At 43.1% G+C, this 17,291-nt stretch overlaps 1 protein-coding gene across 2 annotated transcripts in view; it reads right to left on the bottom strand.

Annotated features, from left to right (window-relative positions):
* LOC124555195 (cullin-1-like) overlaps positions 1-17,291 on the bottom strand; it is a 231,548-nt gene that overhangs the window by 73,214 nt on the left and 141,043 nt on the right. For both annotated transcript variants that reach the window (XR_006968526.1, XM_047129039.1), the window contains exon 11: positions 12,247-12,396. Coding sequence is in view for 1 of the 2 variants with exons in the window: in XM_047129039.1 (XP_046984995.1) it covers positions 12,247-12,396 (150 nt within the window). In the remaining variant the exon portion in view is untranslated. The remainder of the gene's footprint in view (positions 1-12,246; positions 12,397-17,291) is intronic.

Below are 17,291 nucleotides of genomic sequence, written 5' to 3' on the forward strand. Positions count from 1 at the left end.
GTAGTGGATTTTTCCTTTTCATTGTTGACCCACAGGTTTCCATGGCTACTGTCAAGGAACTGTTGCAAGGTCTCATTGAACAGCAAACGCTTCTAACATCAGCGATTCGCGATTTCATCGCGGCATCAAATGCGGGGCGTTTCTCGTCATTGTCTATACCTCCTTTTCCTCCTTACTATGAGACAGCGGAAGACTGGCCTCATTACGAGAAACGTCTTTGACAGCACTTCTTGGCATTTCATGTCATGGACAAACAAACATGTAAGGCGTTCCTCGTCATTGTCTATACCTCCTTTTCCTCCTTACTACGAGACAGCAGAAGACTGGTCTCATTATGAGAAACGTCTTCGACAGCACTTCTTGGCATTTCATGTCACGGACAAACAAACATGTAACTCTCCGTTCCTTTCATGGATTTCACCTCAAATGTATCGGTTGTTGTCGCAATTGGCTCCTTTGAAATATCCTGCGTGTTTGTCCTTTGCTGAAATGTGCTCACTTCTATCTGTCTATTTTCACAAGCAAACGCATGTGGTAGCCTCTCGTGTTGCCTTTTATCGTTGTCAAAAACAACCGCATCAATCCTATCACGCTTGGGCTGCTGAACTTCACGGCCTCAGTCGAAAGTGTCAATTTGTTACTGACATTCACAAAGAATCCTATGCCGATTCCATGGTACGGGATGCTATTATCCGGTCGGCGCCCGACAAAGAAGTTCGGCAACGTGCCCTTCAGTTGGCAAATCCGACTCTAGATGAAGTCCATCACTCATGTCTCCTGTTATATCAACTGGACTTGCCGCAACGGGCAGATTGGTGCATGGGGCCCCAGCCGATTCGACCCATATGTCTCCTGTCATCTCGACCCGGTATCATCGGGGACACTTCCGTCCGTACGGGAAGCCTCCTCCTCGAGACTTTACGGCCAGTCAAACAACACCTATGGACGTTAGCAATCTACAGGCCACCTCCATCAAGACCAGTGCAAAAATTTCAAAGGGGGGAAAAGTGTTGTGACTCGCCGATCATTCAAAGTGCCGCCGCACAATTACGCTCGTCGTCTACATGTGGCGCTGTCTGCCAGCCATGCAGCAGCCGTGCCACCTAAGCGGCCAGCCAGCCAGCCAGCGGCCGCTAGACTTGGACTCAGTGCTCATTCAAATGTTACCGGGTTCACATGTCTTGCTTTGTCAACTTCCTCAGTGACTTAAATGTGTTGTGTCATTTCAAAATATGTGTGTTCAACTTGACGTTATAACAATGTGCATATACTTACAAATTACTTTGCATTTATTGTCACAACACATCACATTTATTTCAGTTATTGGAAGAAAACCATTTGTGTTGAACCTATTAAACCTAATCAACAAAATAACATGTAACTCTGCAATCAAGCACTGTTGAAAACATTTAAAAGGAAAGCAGTCTCATAACTTCCAAGTTCTCTTGAGACACATTAGCCAATACTTCATTACAGTGTGAAAACACCAGCTTGGGGTCTATATTTGAAGATGGAAGACAAACTACCTTCAGTACAACAGCAGCCAATTGACATTGTTTATATTTTCTGGTTGCATGGAAAGGTGCTTTCCAGTAGACTCTGAAGAGATTTTAAAAACACTATACTGCTGAAAACTGCCATTCCAGATATACATAACGGGCCATGTCAACATTAAAAGAGTTCATTATCACCCTAGAGTTAAGACAAGAACCTAGGACTGTGAACACAGACTTGCAAGGATCTGTGGCCGTAAAAGTTGGCAACCTAGTTTGAAGTTGGAACGCAGTGTGTTTCAATGTTTCCTTCACTTCTGCCTGAAGTATTTCTTTCTTCATGTTTTTTTTAGAAGTTTGCTGGTTTTATCACAAAAATTTCCATTTCCCACAATAATGAATCCATCTCCAAGCCATTGTAACTTGGAAGGAAGGACGATTAGCATTTAATGTCCCATTGACATCAAGATCATTAGAAGTGGATTTGTAGCTGGGAATAGAGATAAAAATTTTATCCAGTGACATCACATTTCCTGGCACTGTTGCACAAGAAACTGTACCAGAAATGACATGTTTTTGAGAGATCTTAATCTGGTGCATCAATTAAATTGAATATTTTCATAGGGCACATCTATGAATATGAATACTGCCAAACACAATACTATTTCACAAACACATACATCAAGATGGAGCCTGCTCGGTTTAATTTTATCAGCCAATAACAGCACAGGGCAGGCAATGTCACACAAATGTGTTTCTGGTGATACAAAACAACAATGAGATTGCTTATTTCAATATATACTCAATATTAGTTTTACTGAAGTGAAGTTTGTGGTGACAGCCTGATCTATAGTGTAGCCTGGGGCTTCATTGGCTGATAGAAATGAAGCGAATCAGGCAGGTGCCATGCTAATTTACATGTTTGCAAAGTTTAAGTTCCATATTTTGTTCTTTTCACATTTATTTGCACACTACAAAAATTAACAGTTTAATTGATGCACCACCTCAGATCTCCCTAAAACACTTTATTTTTTGGTACAGTTTGTTGTACAGAATAGTCAGCAAATGTGATACCAGTGGGTAGAACTGTTACCAGAATGGGGTTTGTGAGGCATCAGTTCTTTGCACAGGAAATGAATTAAAATTTTAAGGTTATGTACATGGAGGAGAGTGTTGTACCTGCAGGACAGTATACACAGGAGCACATGATGATGTTTCCTGGTGGGTGGGTGGCTAGTGTCTAGTGACTGATCCGTGAATCAGATCAAGGGATGTGTACCATAAACTGCCACAAGCAGTTTCCAGCATTTTCTATTGTTTTTGTTATTGTGAGACATGAGGCTGTGTTTTGTTGAGGGCTTGTAAATATTGTGAGCTCTAGATATTTAAGTGGTTTATAATATATTAAAGTTATCTGGAGGGTAGAGAGTTTTATGGCAAGTAAAAAAAATGGTTCAAATGGCTCTGAGCACTATGGGACTCAACATCTGAGGTCATCAGTCCCCTAGAACTTAGAACTACTTAAACCTAACTAACCTAAGGACGACACACACATCCATGCCCGAGGGAGGATTCGAACCTGCGACCGTAGCGGTCGCGTGGTTCCAGACTGAAGCGCCTATAACCGCTCGGCCACTTCGGCCGCCCTATGGCAAGTAAAATTCCGTATATTTTTAAAACAAGTTACCTAACATGTGGATGGTTACCCCATACTTCATCAATCATACACCTTCTTGTACACTGAAACAGGTTGCTTTACCATGAAGCATGTAATATTTGGAAGTGAACTGAGTTTCTTTAATGTCTTAACAATTTTTCCTGTCTTGAAAATGGAAATTTTTGTTAGTTGCCAATAGCTTCTATTTTTTTTTTAAGTAACTTCTAACTGGGTTTTGATAATTCTTCTTTATAATTTGATTTCACTTACTAATTACTGGTGTGTTGTACAGTAATAATGTAACACACAGGCTATAAAATGCAGTATTTACAAGATTTGTTTTAATTGCAACACTTTTAAATTTGAATAGAATATAGTATGCTATCATTTCAAAATGGAATAAGGAAATATATTAAAATTTTTACAGGGCTGGCTAGACGCTAAAGTCTGAAAAGTGTTTCAAGGTACAACACTCTCCCGTACCTCAACCTTGACAAAAAGTTAATCTCTAATTTCAGCATTAGATAACTATTGTGCCATAGAGCGCCATAAATATCGATATTTGTTCAGTGCATAAGTGTGCTATCTTTGAGGAGAGGGCTTTGGGCAGGATGTTGGACGCTAACGGCAGTTAGCCTCCGGACTTGTATCTGTATAGAAGCTAAGTGTGCATAAATCTGTATCTGAGAGAATTCTAGTTGTTTACCTACAACTATTCCATATTCCCTCACTGGTGACCCCGTTTTTTGTGTAATACGCGTCTGAGTTACCGCCCGAAGGTTATTTACGCGCCTACCGCGTCGGGCTTCTCCGCGATCGCGAGGGCCTTTGTTCAGCTCCAGACAGTGGCCTTTCAGCACTCACCGCCACCCAGATTTCAGCAACACCTCTCCAGCACTCCTGCCGTCGTAGTGGACATGCCGCAAGAATCTTCGGAATCCTTCAGCCAGAACATGCAGTGGAATTCATCGAATGCCGCCAGTTTCTTCCAACCACCAACAGTCGTGGACTCTGGCTTTGTTAGCCTAGACCTTCCCTCCTGTGTCGAACGCACAATTCAATACAGTTCGTGGCGTCAAGCGAGGTTTTGCTACTTTGGAAAATCCAGTAGTAAATTCAAACTCGAATCAGTTCCCGCCACGTGTGTATCCTTCCGCGCCGGCTAGTCGACAGGTGTTCAATGCTCGCCAAACAGCAAATATCACACCGAGTGTGCATCCTAGTGGATGTGTGTGGGATCCTTGTGTTGCTTCTAATCAAGTCAACAATTCTGTGCTGGACAGTAATTACTCCGACATCTACAACCACTCACGGTCGAGTGAATACTGTGTGCATAACGGACATTCATCGGCACACTTAAGTACTTGTGGCTTCTCTCCGAGCTACCACGTCAATGAGAATGCACATTTTGACTAGGATCCTCACACCGTTCGAGCGTCCGTCGCTTCTCAGCCGCCGCCGCCCCCCCCCCCCCCCCCCCCCCGGTGTCAAGTGAATTTCGCGATTCCTGCATTATGGGACGCCAATAATTCGGACTCGCTATCTTCTGCATGCGCTACTTCCGTCCGAAGTAATAGGCGCACCTCCGCAGTGACTGCAGTGCCGAATCTGCCGAAACTACCAGACTTCAAACCCGCTCACCCGGAGTTCTGGTTTAACCTGATTGAGCAAACATTCAATGTCTGTGCTTTGGATGATGACGCACGCTTCGCCTGCCTCATGAACCATCTTCACGACCACCTCAATTTAATTTACGATCTGGTCAAAGCACCCCCCTAGCAGGGAAGCATGCTGTGGTGAAACAGACGATACTGGGGCGCGTCTCTAAAACCAGGAGAGAAAATGTGCGACAGCTCATCTACAAAGAGTGTCTCGGCGACAGGTCTCCATCCCAGCTGTGGCGGTGCATCCGTCTTCTCGTCGATGAGCAAGTTATGCCTGATGACACGCTCGCAGAAATCTGGACTGAAAAGCTGCCTTTGCCTGTCCAGACTGCAATCTCTGTGTATGAAGATAGGCCAGTAAATGAATGTTTACGCGCCACCGACAGAGCATACTCCGTGCACTGCATTCTGGACGTGACTGCACTAAGACGCTTTCTTGCCCTTGTCTGGTGCTGCTAATAACAAATTCGTTAAACTAGCCGCCCTGCCTGCACCTTCAACTCCCCGCAACAACAGTGGATTGGCCTCTGTGTAGGACTCTGGGGCACATACTCCGTCACCTAGCTATTACCCACAGGAGCACAGGCCCACCCAACCTTACTGTTTCTTCCACGCGAGATTCGGGGAGCAAGCTTGCAAATGCCAGTCACCGTGTTCTTACCCAAACTCCAACCGCAGGTAGGCTACTGTGCCACCTCCTGTGATGTAAACAACAGGCACCATCCTACGTTGCACTCCGTTTCGGACAACAGCAGTAAGTGTGGTCGAGTCTATGTTTGCGATTTACGATCAGGTGTATGTTTTCTGGTAGACACTGGCGCAGACGTCTCTTTGCAGCCGGTTCGCCTAGCAACCAATAAAGTGCAACCACACAAAACAGTACTTCGTGCAGTGAACTTGTCTACCCTACAGTGTTCGGGTTCCACTTTGTATACAGTGAAACTTTCGCCCGAGTGCAAGCTGGAGTGGACGTTTCTAGTGTCAACAATTGAAGAACCTATTCTCAGAATTGATTTCCTCAAGCACTATCAGTTGTCACTAGATTTTGTGCAAAATACTGTCTATTACCCCCCCCCCCCCCCCCCTAGCAAACATATTCCTTTCGCTCCGCTGAGTGACAGTTCGGCTAACACCAAACATGGGTGCTGTGCTAAGAAGTGCGTAAACCTATCCTTGAAGCTGCAATCTTGGACAAACAAGTGGCTAGTGGAGTGCGCCAAGTCTTCGAAGCTGCGGATGGAACATACGGAAATGCTGATGCATCTCCGCAACATACACCACGAGTTGGCCTCCACACAACAATGCCTCGCGGCACTACAAGCAGACGACTCGTCGGCTACAGACAAGGTCAGTCTGTGCCAATCTGGTGTTCCCATGCCCGCGCACGTTAACGACAATGTTGTGAACTCTGTAAACTGTGTCAGCACCCCCTTTTGTAATGATAGCGTATGCCCGAGTGCTCATGCTCCTTGTGTTCTGAATGGACAATTAACTTGCCAAGCTCGTGGCAATGAACTATGGCCATCTCCTGTTTGGCCACACCCACTCGTGCCTACAGCGCTCGTAGCGGCACAGCCAGCTACCAAGAACCAGTGTACCAACCTCGCCCATGTTAACACGCGTGCGGCCTTTACGCAGCCTACGAGCACACCTGTACTTCCGTGCCCTCAGCGCCACAGCTTTGCCCGTCCACGACTGCCTGCTCCGCTTCACGGACACCTGACTGTCGTGCCGCGCCACGTATTGCAGTGGTCACTAATGGCACAGTTCATCGGTTACGTCTAACCGATGGGCCACCCATATCGCAACGCCCATGCCGCCTCAAGCTGGAATTTATGAAAATTGCAAAAGAACAATTGGATGATCTATTACAAAAGGGAATAATTGAACCTTCTTCCGGTTGCTGGGCTAGCCGTATCCTGTTTGACCAAAAGAAAGACGGTACTTGGCGTATGGTCGGAGACTATAGGCGTTTAAATGCCTGAACCATCATTGATAAATATCCGGTCCCACACATTGCAGACTTCAATCATGCGCTCGCAGGTGCAAAGTACTTCTCTGTTTTGGACTGTAAGCATGCATTTCATCAGATTCCCATGGCTCCGGAGGACATTGAAAAGACTGCCATAACCACTCCCTTCGGGTTGTTCCAATACAAATTTATCCCGTTTGGGTTGAAAAACGCCCCACAAATGTGGCAGCGTTTCATCAATCAAACTTTATCCCATCTAGACTTTTGTTTCGTATACATGGACGACATATTGGTTTTTGCTTCTTCTTTGGAACAGAGTGAGGAGCGTGTTCAAGTCGTGACAGATATTTTAGCAGCCGCTGGTATTGAACTGAACAATAAAAAGACTCAATTGCACCAGTCATCCGTCACATTCCTAAGTTATGTTGTGTCATCGGACGGTCTGACACCACCGCAGGACAAGATTAAGCCTGTTCTCGAGATGCTACACCCTCAGACCTATAGAGAATTACGCAGGTTCATCGGAACAGTTAATTATTACCAAAAACATTTGCCAGCCGCTTCTGCGGTGCAGGCTCCTCTCACAGATGCTCTCACTGGCCCACAAACTTCTGGCACCCGCCAGGTACCATGGACACCAGACATGGACAAGGCATTTAACGAACTCAAACAGCTGTTGGCCTCCGCTGTCACTATTGCTCACCCACGTGTGGACGCCACAATGTTTATCACTATTGACGCTAGTGACAATGCTATCGGCGCAGTACTGAGTCAGACATACAACGATGTTACGACCCCCCTTTAGTTTTTCTCAAAAAAGCTAAACAACGCGCAGGAGAAATACTCAGCATTCGACAGAGAATTACTTGCAGTTTACGAGGCCATAAGACACTTCAGAACTGATGTTAAGGGACGAGATTTCTATGTGCTCACTGATCACAAGCCGTTGGTTCCTGCCATAAAAAATCCTGCGGCTGATCTGCCCCCACGACGCTTTCGTCACATCGATTACATCTTGCAATTTACAAATGACATTCGCTACATCCGAGGAGTGGACAATGTGGTTGCTGATTTTCTCTCGCGTGTTGGTGCTGTCACAACCTTAATTGACCTAACGGACCTACCTCGGTTGCAATCGGCGGACCCCGATACCATGCAGTTAATTTCGGACCACAGCTCCTCTCTCCAACCGGTACGCTCTACTTTCCCTGGCATATCTGACTTAGTGTGGTGTGATGAATCGACTGGTATGTTGTGGCCATTCATTCCTAAGCCCCTTCAATGCCAGGTCTTTGACAAACTACACACATTAGCACAACCCGGTGTCAAAGCTTCCACCCGTCTGGTAGCTGAACGGTTTGTCTGGAGAGACATGCGCCGCAACTGTCAGTCTTGGGCAAGGGCATGCATGTTGTGTCAACAGAAAAAAGTTTACAGGCACACTTCCCCACCCCTTGGCTGTTTTGCCCAACCGCCAGGCCGGTTTCACCATGTTCATGTTGACCTCGTAGGCCCTTTGCCCCCCTCCGAGGGTTTCCATTACTTGTTTACAGCTATTGACAGGATGACTCGGTGGGCTGAGGCTGTGCCTATTCCAAACATTACCTCTGAGACAGTAAGTCGAGCATTCTTAGATTCGTGGATCTCTAGATTTGGCTCACCTGTTTACCTCACCACTGACCAGGGGCGACAATTCGAGTCTTCAGTTTTCTCTGACCTATGTAAAATGTGTGGTATTGTCAAAATTCATACTTCTGCATACCACCCCCAAAGCAATGGGCTTGTCAAGCGATGGCATCGCACCTTAAAGTCTACCCTGTGTTGCCATGACTCACTATGGACAGAGGCACTGCCCTTCGTGCTTCTTGGCCTTCGTGCGACTTTCAAGGAAGACCTCAAGGGTTCCGTAGCTGAGTTTATGTATGGCCAACCTCTGGTTTTGCCTGGAGAATTAGTCACTCCCACCCCACTCCTGCAGCCCTCTGAACTCTCTTCACTTCTCGAGCGGGTTCGCTTGCACTGCAGCAAAATTCAGCTGCCACCTCCGGCTGCTCATACACCTCCGCGCGTGTACGTACCGCGCACGCTAGACGCTTGTGAGTACATGTTTCTCAGAGACGACTCAGTCAAAGCCCCACTTCAGGCACCTTACAAAGGTCCTTACAAGGTCATCAAACGCTCTGAGAATAACATGGATCTCCTCATAAAAGACTCTGTAACCACGGTCTCACTCAATCGAGTGAAACCAGCTTTCATTGAGCCTCAGGTGAACCTCCCTGATTCCGCCCCTATTTCTACCACTCCTGCTTTGAGCGGCCATCCATCTTCCCATACCATGCATTTGGGTATTGATTCTCCACAGCGTGCTTCTCTGCCGAGCACTGCTCCTTCTCCGCGTTCATCTAATTCGAGTGGCCAATCTTTTCGGGGCTTCACTCCTCACAGCTCTCGCAGTCGAACTGCCAACAACTCGGATTCTACCATTGTGTTACCATCTTCATGTGACAGCTCTTTGTCATGCCATTCAAGCCACGCTGGCTCCTCGTTGCCTTCGGTCACGCTCCCTCGTCTGTCAGCTGATCGCTCGAGGTTGTCTCCTGCACAGTCCAGTGCACCTGCCACCCCCCTCTTAGACGATACTTCCCCCTGCCATGGCTTTGCCACACCTCCCTGCCTCCCTACCCTTGCTCGTACAGGTGCCACCGAAGAATTCACAACACATGTACACCCTGATGACATACATAAATTATCTGTTGTTGTAGATGGCGATACGGCGTGTGTGGTACTCGCGTGTGACAATGTTGAGGGAGGAAGTGCAGAATCTCGTGTGGTGCGCCGCTTTAAATTGAGCAGAAGTGCTGCGTGTGGCAATTTGCATGCCTTTGTTAGGCCTTCTGGCAAGGTGATTCTCCGCCTGCCGGCTGATGAAGTGCTACACCTCCACTCCAGGACGGCTCGTCGTCTTCAGCCGCCAGCGTCGCTTGCTGACTTCGCCGTTGACGTACCGAGTTTCACCCCCCAGTCTCCTACCAGTCGACCACTTCCTCCTGACGCACAAGAACTGTAAGTTACCTTCCTAACTTCTCACCCCCCCCCCCCCCCAATTCACAGGGACGTACTTCATACTGTGCGGGGGGGGGGGGGGGGGGGGGGGGGGGAGGGGGGGGGGGGTTATGTGGCATAGAGCGCCATAAATATCGATATTTGTTCAGTGCATAAGTGTGCTATCTTTGAGGAGAGGGCTTTGGGCAGGATGTTGGACGCTAACGGCAGTTAGCCTCCGGACTTGTATCTGTGTAGAAGCTAAGTGTGAATAAATCTGTATCTGAGAGAATTCTAGTTGTTTACCTACAACTATTCCATATTCCCTCACTATCATTTATAATGTTTGGTACCTGCTGCTTTCAGATTATCAACATTTTTACATAGGAATGAAGAAAATGTCAAGTTTTACTACATTTCACAAAAACAGCCTATTTTGCATAACATTGTCAAAAACCTCCATATCAGTATTATTTGTCATGTTATTGTTAACACAAAATTTTCTTATTTGTAATTCCAGAGAATCCATCTCTATGTAAATACATGTAGAATGGAGCTGACAAGGCAGGACATATGCAAAATAACTACAAAATGAGGTACCAAAAACAAAAGTATCAAATAAATATAAATAGAAATGCAGTGGTGTGAAATACAGTTTGATAAAATAAATATACAAATTTTGTAGACAAAGATGAGAAATAGTGGAAGGTCTCTAAAATTGAATATGGAGGAAAAGAAGAAAGTAGAAAAAGTTGAAGAAATCAAAAGTAAAGTCATACCAAACAATGGAAGCTCTACAAATTTTGTAAACTTTAGAAAAGACTGTACAGGAAGAGCAAGCATCCAGTTTTCTGCTAACATGATTCAGAGCACATTTAGCAATATGATATAATGTATTTCTGGTGCATTTAGTGAACAGAGCCTCTACATTAATGTTGGACATATTTATGGGCACATTTTTGGCACATAGATGTGTAGAAAACCATAATTTAGTTCCAAGAGTGCTTCAGTCTTGCAATGTATGTCTCAAACAATAAGTAAAAGAAAATACCAAAAAATTGAGAGAGCTGTGAGACAATTTAAAAAGGAATTAAAAATCAGGGAGATTGATAAAAACTGAGATTTGCTCATGACATTGTAATTATATCAGAGGCAGCAAAGTACTTGGGAGAGCCATTGAATGGAATGAATAATGTCTTTAAAGGAGGCTGTAAGATGAATATTAACAAAAGGAAAACAACAATGGAATGTAGCAGAATTAAATCTGGGTTATACCAAGGGAATTAGATCAGGAACTGAGACACTGAAAGTAGTAAATGAGTTTTGCTGTGTTAGTAAGTCTTTTCTGAAGGTATTTGGAGTGTGGCCTTGTACAGAAGAGAAATGTGGACAGTAAGCAGTGCACGTGGTTCTACAGCACAATGCTGACTGTCAGACAGGTAGACTGAATAACCAATGAGGTGGTACTACTGAATCAAACTGAGGTAAAAAGAAATTTATGGCACAATTTGACTAAAAGAAGAGTTTGATTAATAAAACACATCCTGAGGCATTAAAGAATAGTCAGTTTGGTAATAGAGGGAGGTTTGGAGGTTAAAAATTGTAAAGGGAGAAAAGCAAAGTACAGCAAGCAGGTTCAAATGGATGTGGGTTGCAGTAATTATTCAGAGATGATTAATGGGCTTGGACAGGATAGGCAGTCATAAAGAACTGCATCAAACCAGTCTTTGGACTGAAAACAATCACCACCACAAGCAACAACAACAACAAAAATCAAAAGTAACATTTCCCAATTATTTTGACACACCTACTTTATGACTGAACCTTCAGGGACCCTCACCTGTGTGTCACAGTGGTTGCAACCATGTTATGTTGAAAAAAATGAGCTCATATTACTTCTTCTTCTTCTTCTTGTGCCTTAGTCACACATCAGCACAGGGTTGGCATGGATAGTAATTGGTTTGGCATGGTTAGTTGAAGGGGTGGCTAAATGCCCCTCCTATCATCTGTTACTACCCAGGGATGGAATATGTGTACTCCAACTGTTTGCATGTAGTATAATTCATGTGAAAGTGAATGAAAGTTTTCTAAATGTTTGCAAATCATGTAACTGATGCAGAAATTGGGTATCAGCTTGGTATTCACTCAGTCACGTGTGGGAAATTGCTTAGAAACCACATCCATGTTGGACAGCACTCTGACCCTCGTCATTAAGCTGCTGGGCGGATTCAGTCTCCAGGGCCAGTGCTTCTCACCATCCAGAAAGCAGTACTTTAACATGTATGGCTATCTGGATAGGTAACTGAACTCATATCACAGCTATCAATTTATGCAATATATGTTTCAGGAACTGTCTTGTAAACACACACACAAAGGCCTGTTACAAAAGCAAGCACGCTATTTAAGAGTAGTACTTACTTCTCTGGGTATCGTAAATCCACGTGGCTGCTGAAATGGCCAAGAACCAGATGAAAGTACTTGGATACTGAAATCTATGGCCATTGGCTTACATGAATTATTCAGATATGTTCTGAATTCCTCATTCAGGTTTTTAGAAACACCAAGGTCCTGGTGAACAAGAACAACTGCTTTATACAGTGTATAAATGTACAAGGTGCTAAGGAAATTTCATTTGATTCCAAAACAGTTTTTATATTTTTGAAAGGATAGTAATTATAGAAAGAAAGGTTATTAACAGAGTTGTATACACAGCAAAGATGCTTGCAGAATTGCATTTAATTTTATTATAGCTTTAGGCAAAAATCTGTAGGTAAAAATAGTGCTTGATATCAGTTGTAACAAGAATAAAATCTACTGCTGTATAGAATAAAGCAACTGGTGGGTCCCACAGACAATACTGTGTGTGTGTGTGTCTATATATATATTCTAGACAGTAATAGCTAATGATTGACAACTTTTGTACCATGAGACCTCAGGTAACAAACCAAAACAAATGATAAATGTGACAACAAGAAGAATAATCTTTCATCTTCAGTTTCCATCACCACTGCTCTATCCCGGCTTACAAAATGCTCCAGATTCTCACTGCTGTTGAGCCACTCCATTTACTTGCCCAGCCAACAGATCTATAAAGATAAATAGCCTGATTTCTTGTACAGTTGCAGTTAATCTGTTATGCAAGAAAATGCTCTTTTGACAACTATCACGGAAATATTATGAGAAGAATGATCAGCCAATAACCACCTTATTCAATGCTGATGTATTGTCCTCAGCTGTTTCAAGGAATTACAATCAGTAACTTGAAAAGTACCAATTTTGTACACAACAGAAGTAAGCACTACAAGGCGGCTGATGTAAAATCATGCACAGCTTACAGAAAGAAGTATTATCTGACTTGGTGGTACCCAGAGACAAGTCGAGCTCTTTGAATTCATTTTACAATTAAATCAATATGTGCATGGATGGGATATTCAGTAAGCTTCTACACAATTTCATATTTTGATGCTATGAAGATCTGTTGGATGGTCTGAGAGTAGATGCTAATGAAAAACATTTTGTTGCCACCTACAGACTAATTGTATTATATTAATCATTTTTTTAATGAATGCAGCCAAAATGTTGCTTGTTCCATGATATGTTACTCAATGTATCTGACAAATCACAACAGAAATTTTCTGCTGGAAACACAGATAATGAAAGCAGTGTCTGTCACCATACTTCAGAACAGTAATGGTTGTAATGTCAATTTTCAGCATCACACAGAGCCCAAAATTACTCTCAGACGCATGTGTAGATCAAAATTCCAAACATATAATGCAAGAGTCTCATAAGTATCATATTTTGAACTTACTGGAGTTATCAGACAATTCTTATTGAGAAGATAATGATCTCTAATGAAACTACAGTCAAATAGTGATAGAGAAAATAAAACAATGCTCTGAAATGAGGCCCATCCATGCTGCTGTTTTCCATAAACAATCCCCCAGGCTTTCCATCCCTCTCTCAACCCCCACAAAACCCTGGTCAGGCCCTTTGACACCTCATCATAGTAATTTTTTACCAAAGGTTCTAATGACAATAAAAACTCCAAATCTACATACTTGAATATCGATTGATTAATTCTTCTCAGGTTATCAGCCAAGTGGTGGCGTTGTCTTGTCGCAACGTTTCAATGAGTTTAAGATGATGCCACCACTCGGCTGATAACCTAAAAAGAATTCATCATTGGAGTACACCAAGAAAGACTGCAATCACATATACTTGAATATCATTGCTAAACAAATTACCTAAGTCACTGAAGGTAAATGTATGAGCACTCATGTCAGGTATCATTTAATTACAACTGTTGTCCAGCTATGTATTTACGCAATTATGAAAACCCCTAAACTGGAGCCCCTGAACTGGAACAATACATGCTTGGTTCCTACTGGCCAATGGCTTGAGTTTCCTGTTAACAATTCCTATCAAAGTAATTCTCCATTACATTCTTCTTGTCCTCCTGATATTTTCCATTGTCTAACTCCATTTTCACCACTCTCACTTAGTTTAATGGTTTCCATCACTTCTTCATTGTTTGTAAAGTATCTTAGTGCCAACCTTCCCTCTTCCTCTTCAGTTTTACAATTTTTATCAACAACTTACTTTCCTATGGTGCTTCTCCACCATCTGATTATGTCCTTTTTCTCTATTGGTGTTCATTTTTATGTCCACTCTGTTTTTATCCTCAGTCTGTCCTACCTTAGGTCCAGCTTGTTAACTGCCCTTTATGCCACCTATCACCTCTCAGGTTCACATACCTCAACTATAATTAATATTTCACCTCATAATCCCGTTCTGCTGTGCGCTCACACACATGGGGTTCTGTATGATTTTCCTACTCAATCGCTACATAATCTCATTTCCTCCAATCAATTCCTCTGTTCTGTCAGATTAAGAAATCTCTTGTAGTAAACATTACCATTTGTGTCATCTTTTAGTTGTGCTTTGATCTGCAGCAGCTTGGAAAGTACAGCTCTGTCCGATATTTATTTCATAATATTTTAGAAAGAAAGATTAGAGTTTAATTTCCAGCCAATGACACAGTAAATCAAAGATTGAGCACAAGACCTGGCAAATATGTGGCAGGAATTTCTTCATTGCCTTTTCAAAGTATTCACCTGAGGTAATCCCAATGACTGAATAGGGATTTGAAACACATCTCTCTGAAATATGAGTTTAGCATCTTATCTGCTGATCCATCTTTCTTGGTCATCTTACATTTTCATGATTTTGTAAAATGTTATAGAACATGATTACTGAAACTAGGCCAAAACTCTTAATTTTTGGGAACATATTTTACAATTTCTATATTTGTTTCCCTGACTAATTCACAGTGTTTATAACTAACCAGTGTTACAGTTTGACAGTAGGAGCATTTTCCTCTTATGAGGGTTATATAGTTGAATCTAATTCCCATGGAAGTTGTATCCAGGGATCAACTGAACCTACATATATATTCCGCTAGCCACCAAGCAGTGTGTGGCGGAGGGCACAATTCACACCAAAGTCATATTTCCCCCCCTCTGTTCCACTCGCGGATCGCGCGAGGGAAAAACGACTATCTGAATGCCTCAGTACGAGCTCTTATTTCCCTTATCTTTGAATGATGATCATTATGTGATTTGAAAGTTGGTGGTAATAATATATGCTCTACATCCTCGGTGAAGACTGGATTTCGGAATTTAGAGAACAGCCCCTTCTGTTTAGTGCGTCGTCTAACTGCAAGTTTGTCCCACTTCAAACTTTCTATGAGATTTGTAATGCTCTCGCGATGGCTAAATGTACCAGTCATGAATCTTGCCGCTCTTCTTTGGACCTTCTCAATCTCTTGAATCAGACCCAACCGGTAAGGGTCCCATACAGACAAACAGTGCTCCAAGACTGGACGAACTAATGTATTATAAGTAATTTCCTTTCTTGAAGGACTGCATCGCTTCAGGGTTCTATCAATAAACTGCAATCTGGAGTTCGCCTTACCCGTTACTTGTGTAATCTGATCATTCCATTTGAGATCATTTCGAAAGGTCACACCCAGATACTTGACTGATGATACCGCTTCCAAAGACTGATCATTTATTTTCTACTCATACATTAATGGGGATTTTCACCTTGTTATATGCAGTAGCTTACGCTTACTAAAATTGAGAGATAACTGCCAGTCATTACACCACACATTTATTTTCTGCAAATCCTCATTGATTTGTTCACAACTTTCGTGTGATACTACTTTTTTGTAGACTACAGCATCATCGGCAAACAGTCTAAGGCCGCTGTCAATACCATCAACCAGATTGTTTATGTAAATCGTAAAAAGCCGAGGACCTATTACGCTGCCCTGGGGCACACCTGAAGTTACTCTTGCTTCTGTTGAAGTTAACACGTTCAGGATGACATACTGCTCCCTGTCTGTTAGAAAACTTTCTATCCAACCGCATATGTCATCGGATAGACCGTAAGCGTGCACTTTTTGTAGCAAGCAACAGTGCGGAACTGAGTCGAACGCCTTTTGAAAGTCGAGAAATATGGCATCAACCTGGGAGCCGGTATCTAGAGCCTGTTGTATATCGTGCACAAAGAGGGCCAGCTGTGTCTCGCATGACCGCTGTTTCCTAAAACCATGCTGGTTTCTGCAGATGAGCTTCTCAGAGTCTAGAAAGGTCATTATGTCTCAACACAAAATATGTTCCATGATTCTACAACAAATCAATGTCAGTGAAATTGGCCAGTAATTATGTGCATCCGATTTTCAACCCTATGACCTGGGCCTTCTTCCAGTCCCGTGGAACTTTCTGCCGTTCCAATGATCTCTGATAGATGACAGATAAGAATGGTGCTATATTTGTAGCATAGTCAACATGAAATCTTACAGGAATACCGTCTGGGCCAGATGCCTTTCTGGTGTCTAATGATCTTAACTGTTTTACAATCCCAGGTACACTAAACACTATGTCAGCCATCTTTTCATTTGTTCGATCATTGAAAGGGGGAATGGTGCTGCAGTCCTCTATCGTAAATAAGTTTTTAAAAGCTAGGTTTAGAATTTCGGCCTTCTGTTTATCATCATCAGTTACATTACCCATACTGTCAGCAAGAGAAGGTATTGAATTATTTGTAGCATTCATAGATTTTACGTAGAACCAGAATTTTTTGGGGTATTTTTAGAATCTTTAGATAAAATATTGCTTTCAAATTCGTTAAAAGAGTCTCTCATTGTCCTTCTGACAGCTGCTTTCATTTCGCATAATTTCTGTTTGTCAGCGGGGCAGTGACTATGTTTAAAATGACTGTGCAAAATTCTCTGCTTTCTCAGCAAATTCCTAATGTGTTTGTTGTACCAAGGTGGATCCTTTCCCTCCCCCATACTTTTACTAGGCACATACTCCTCTAGCATGTGGTGAACAATACCTTTAAATTCCGACCAAAGATGCTCAATATCTTTGTGTCCCACGGTGGATGCTTGGTGC

The sequence above is a fragment of the Schistocerca americana genome, chromosome X (genome assembly GCF_021461395.2).
Source record: "Schistocerca americana isolate TAMUIC-IGC-003095 chromosome X, iqSchAmer2.1, whole genome shotgun sequence".
NCBI classification, from domain to species: domain Eukaryota; kingdom Metazoa; phylum Arthropoda; class Insecta; order Orthoptera; family Acrididae; genus Schistocerca; species Schistocerca americana.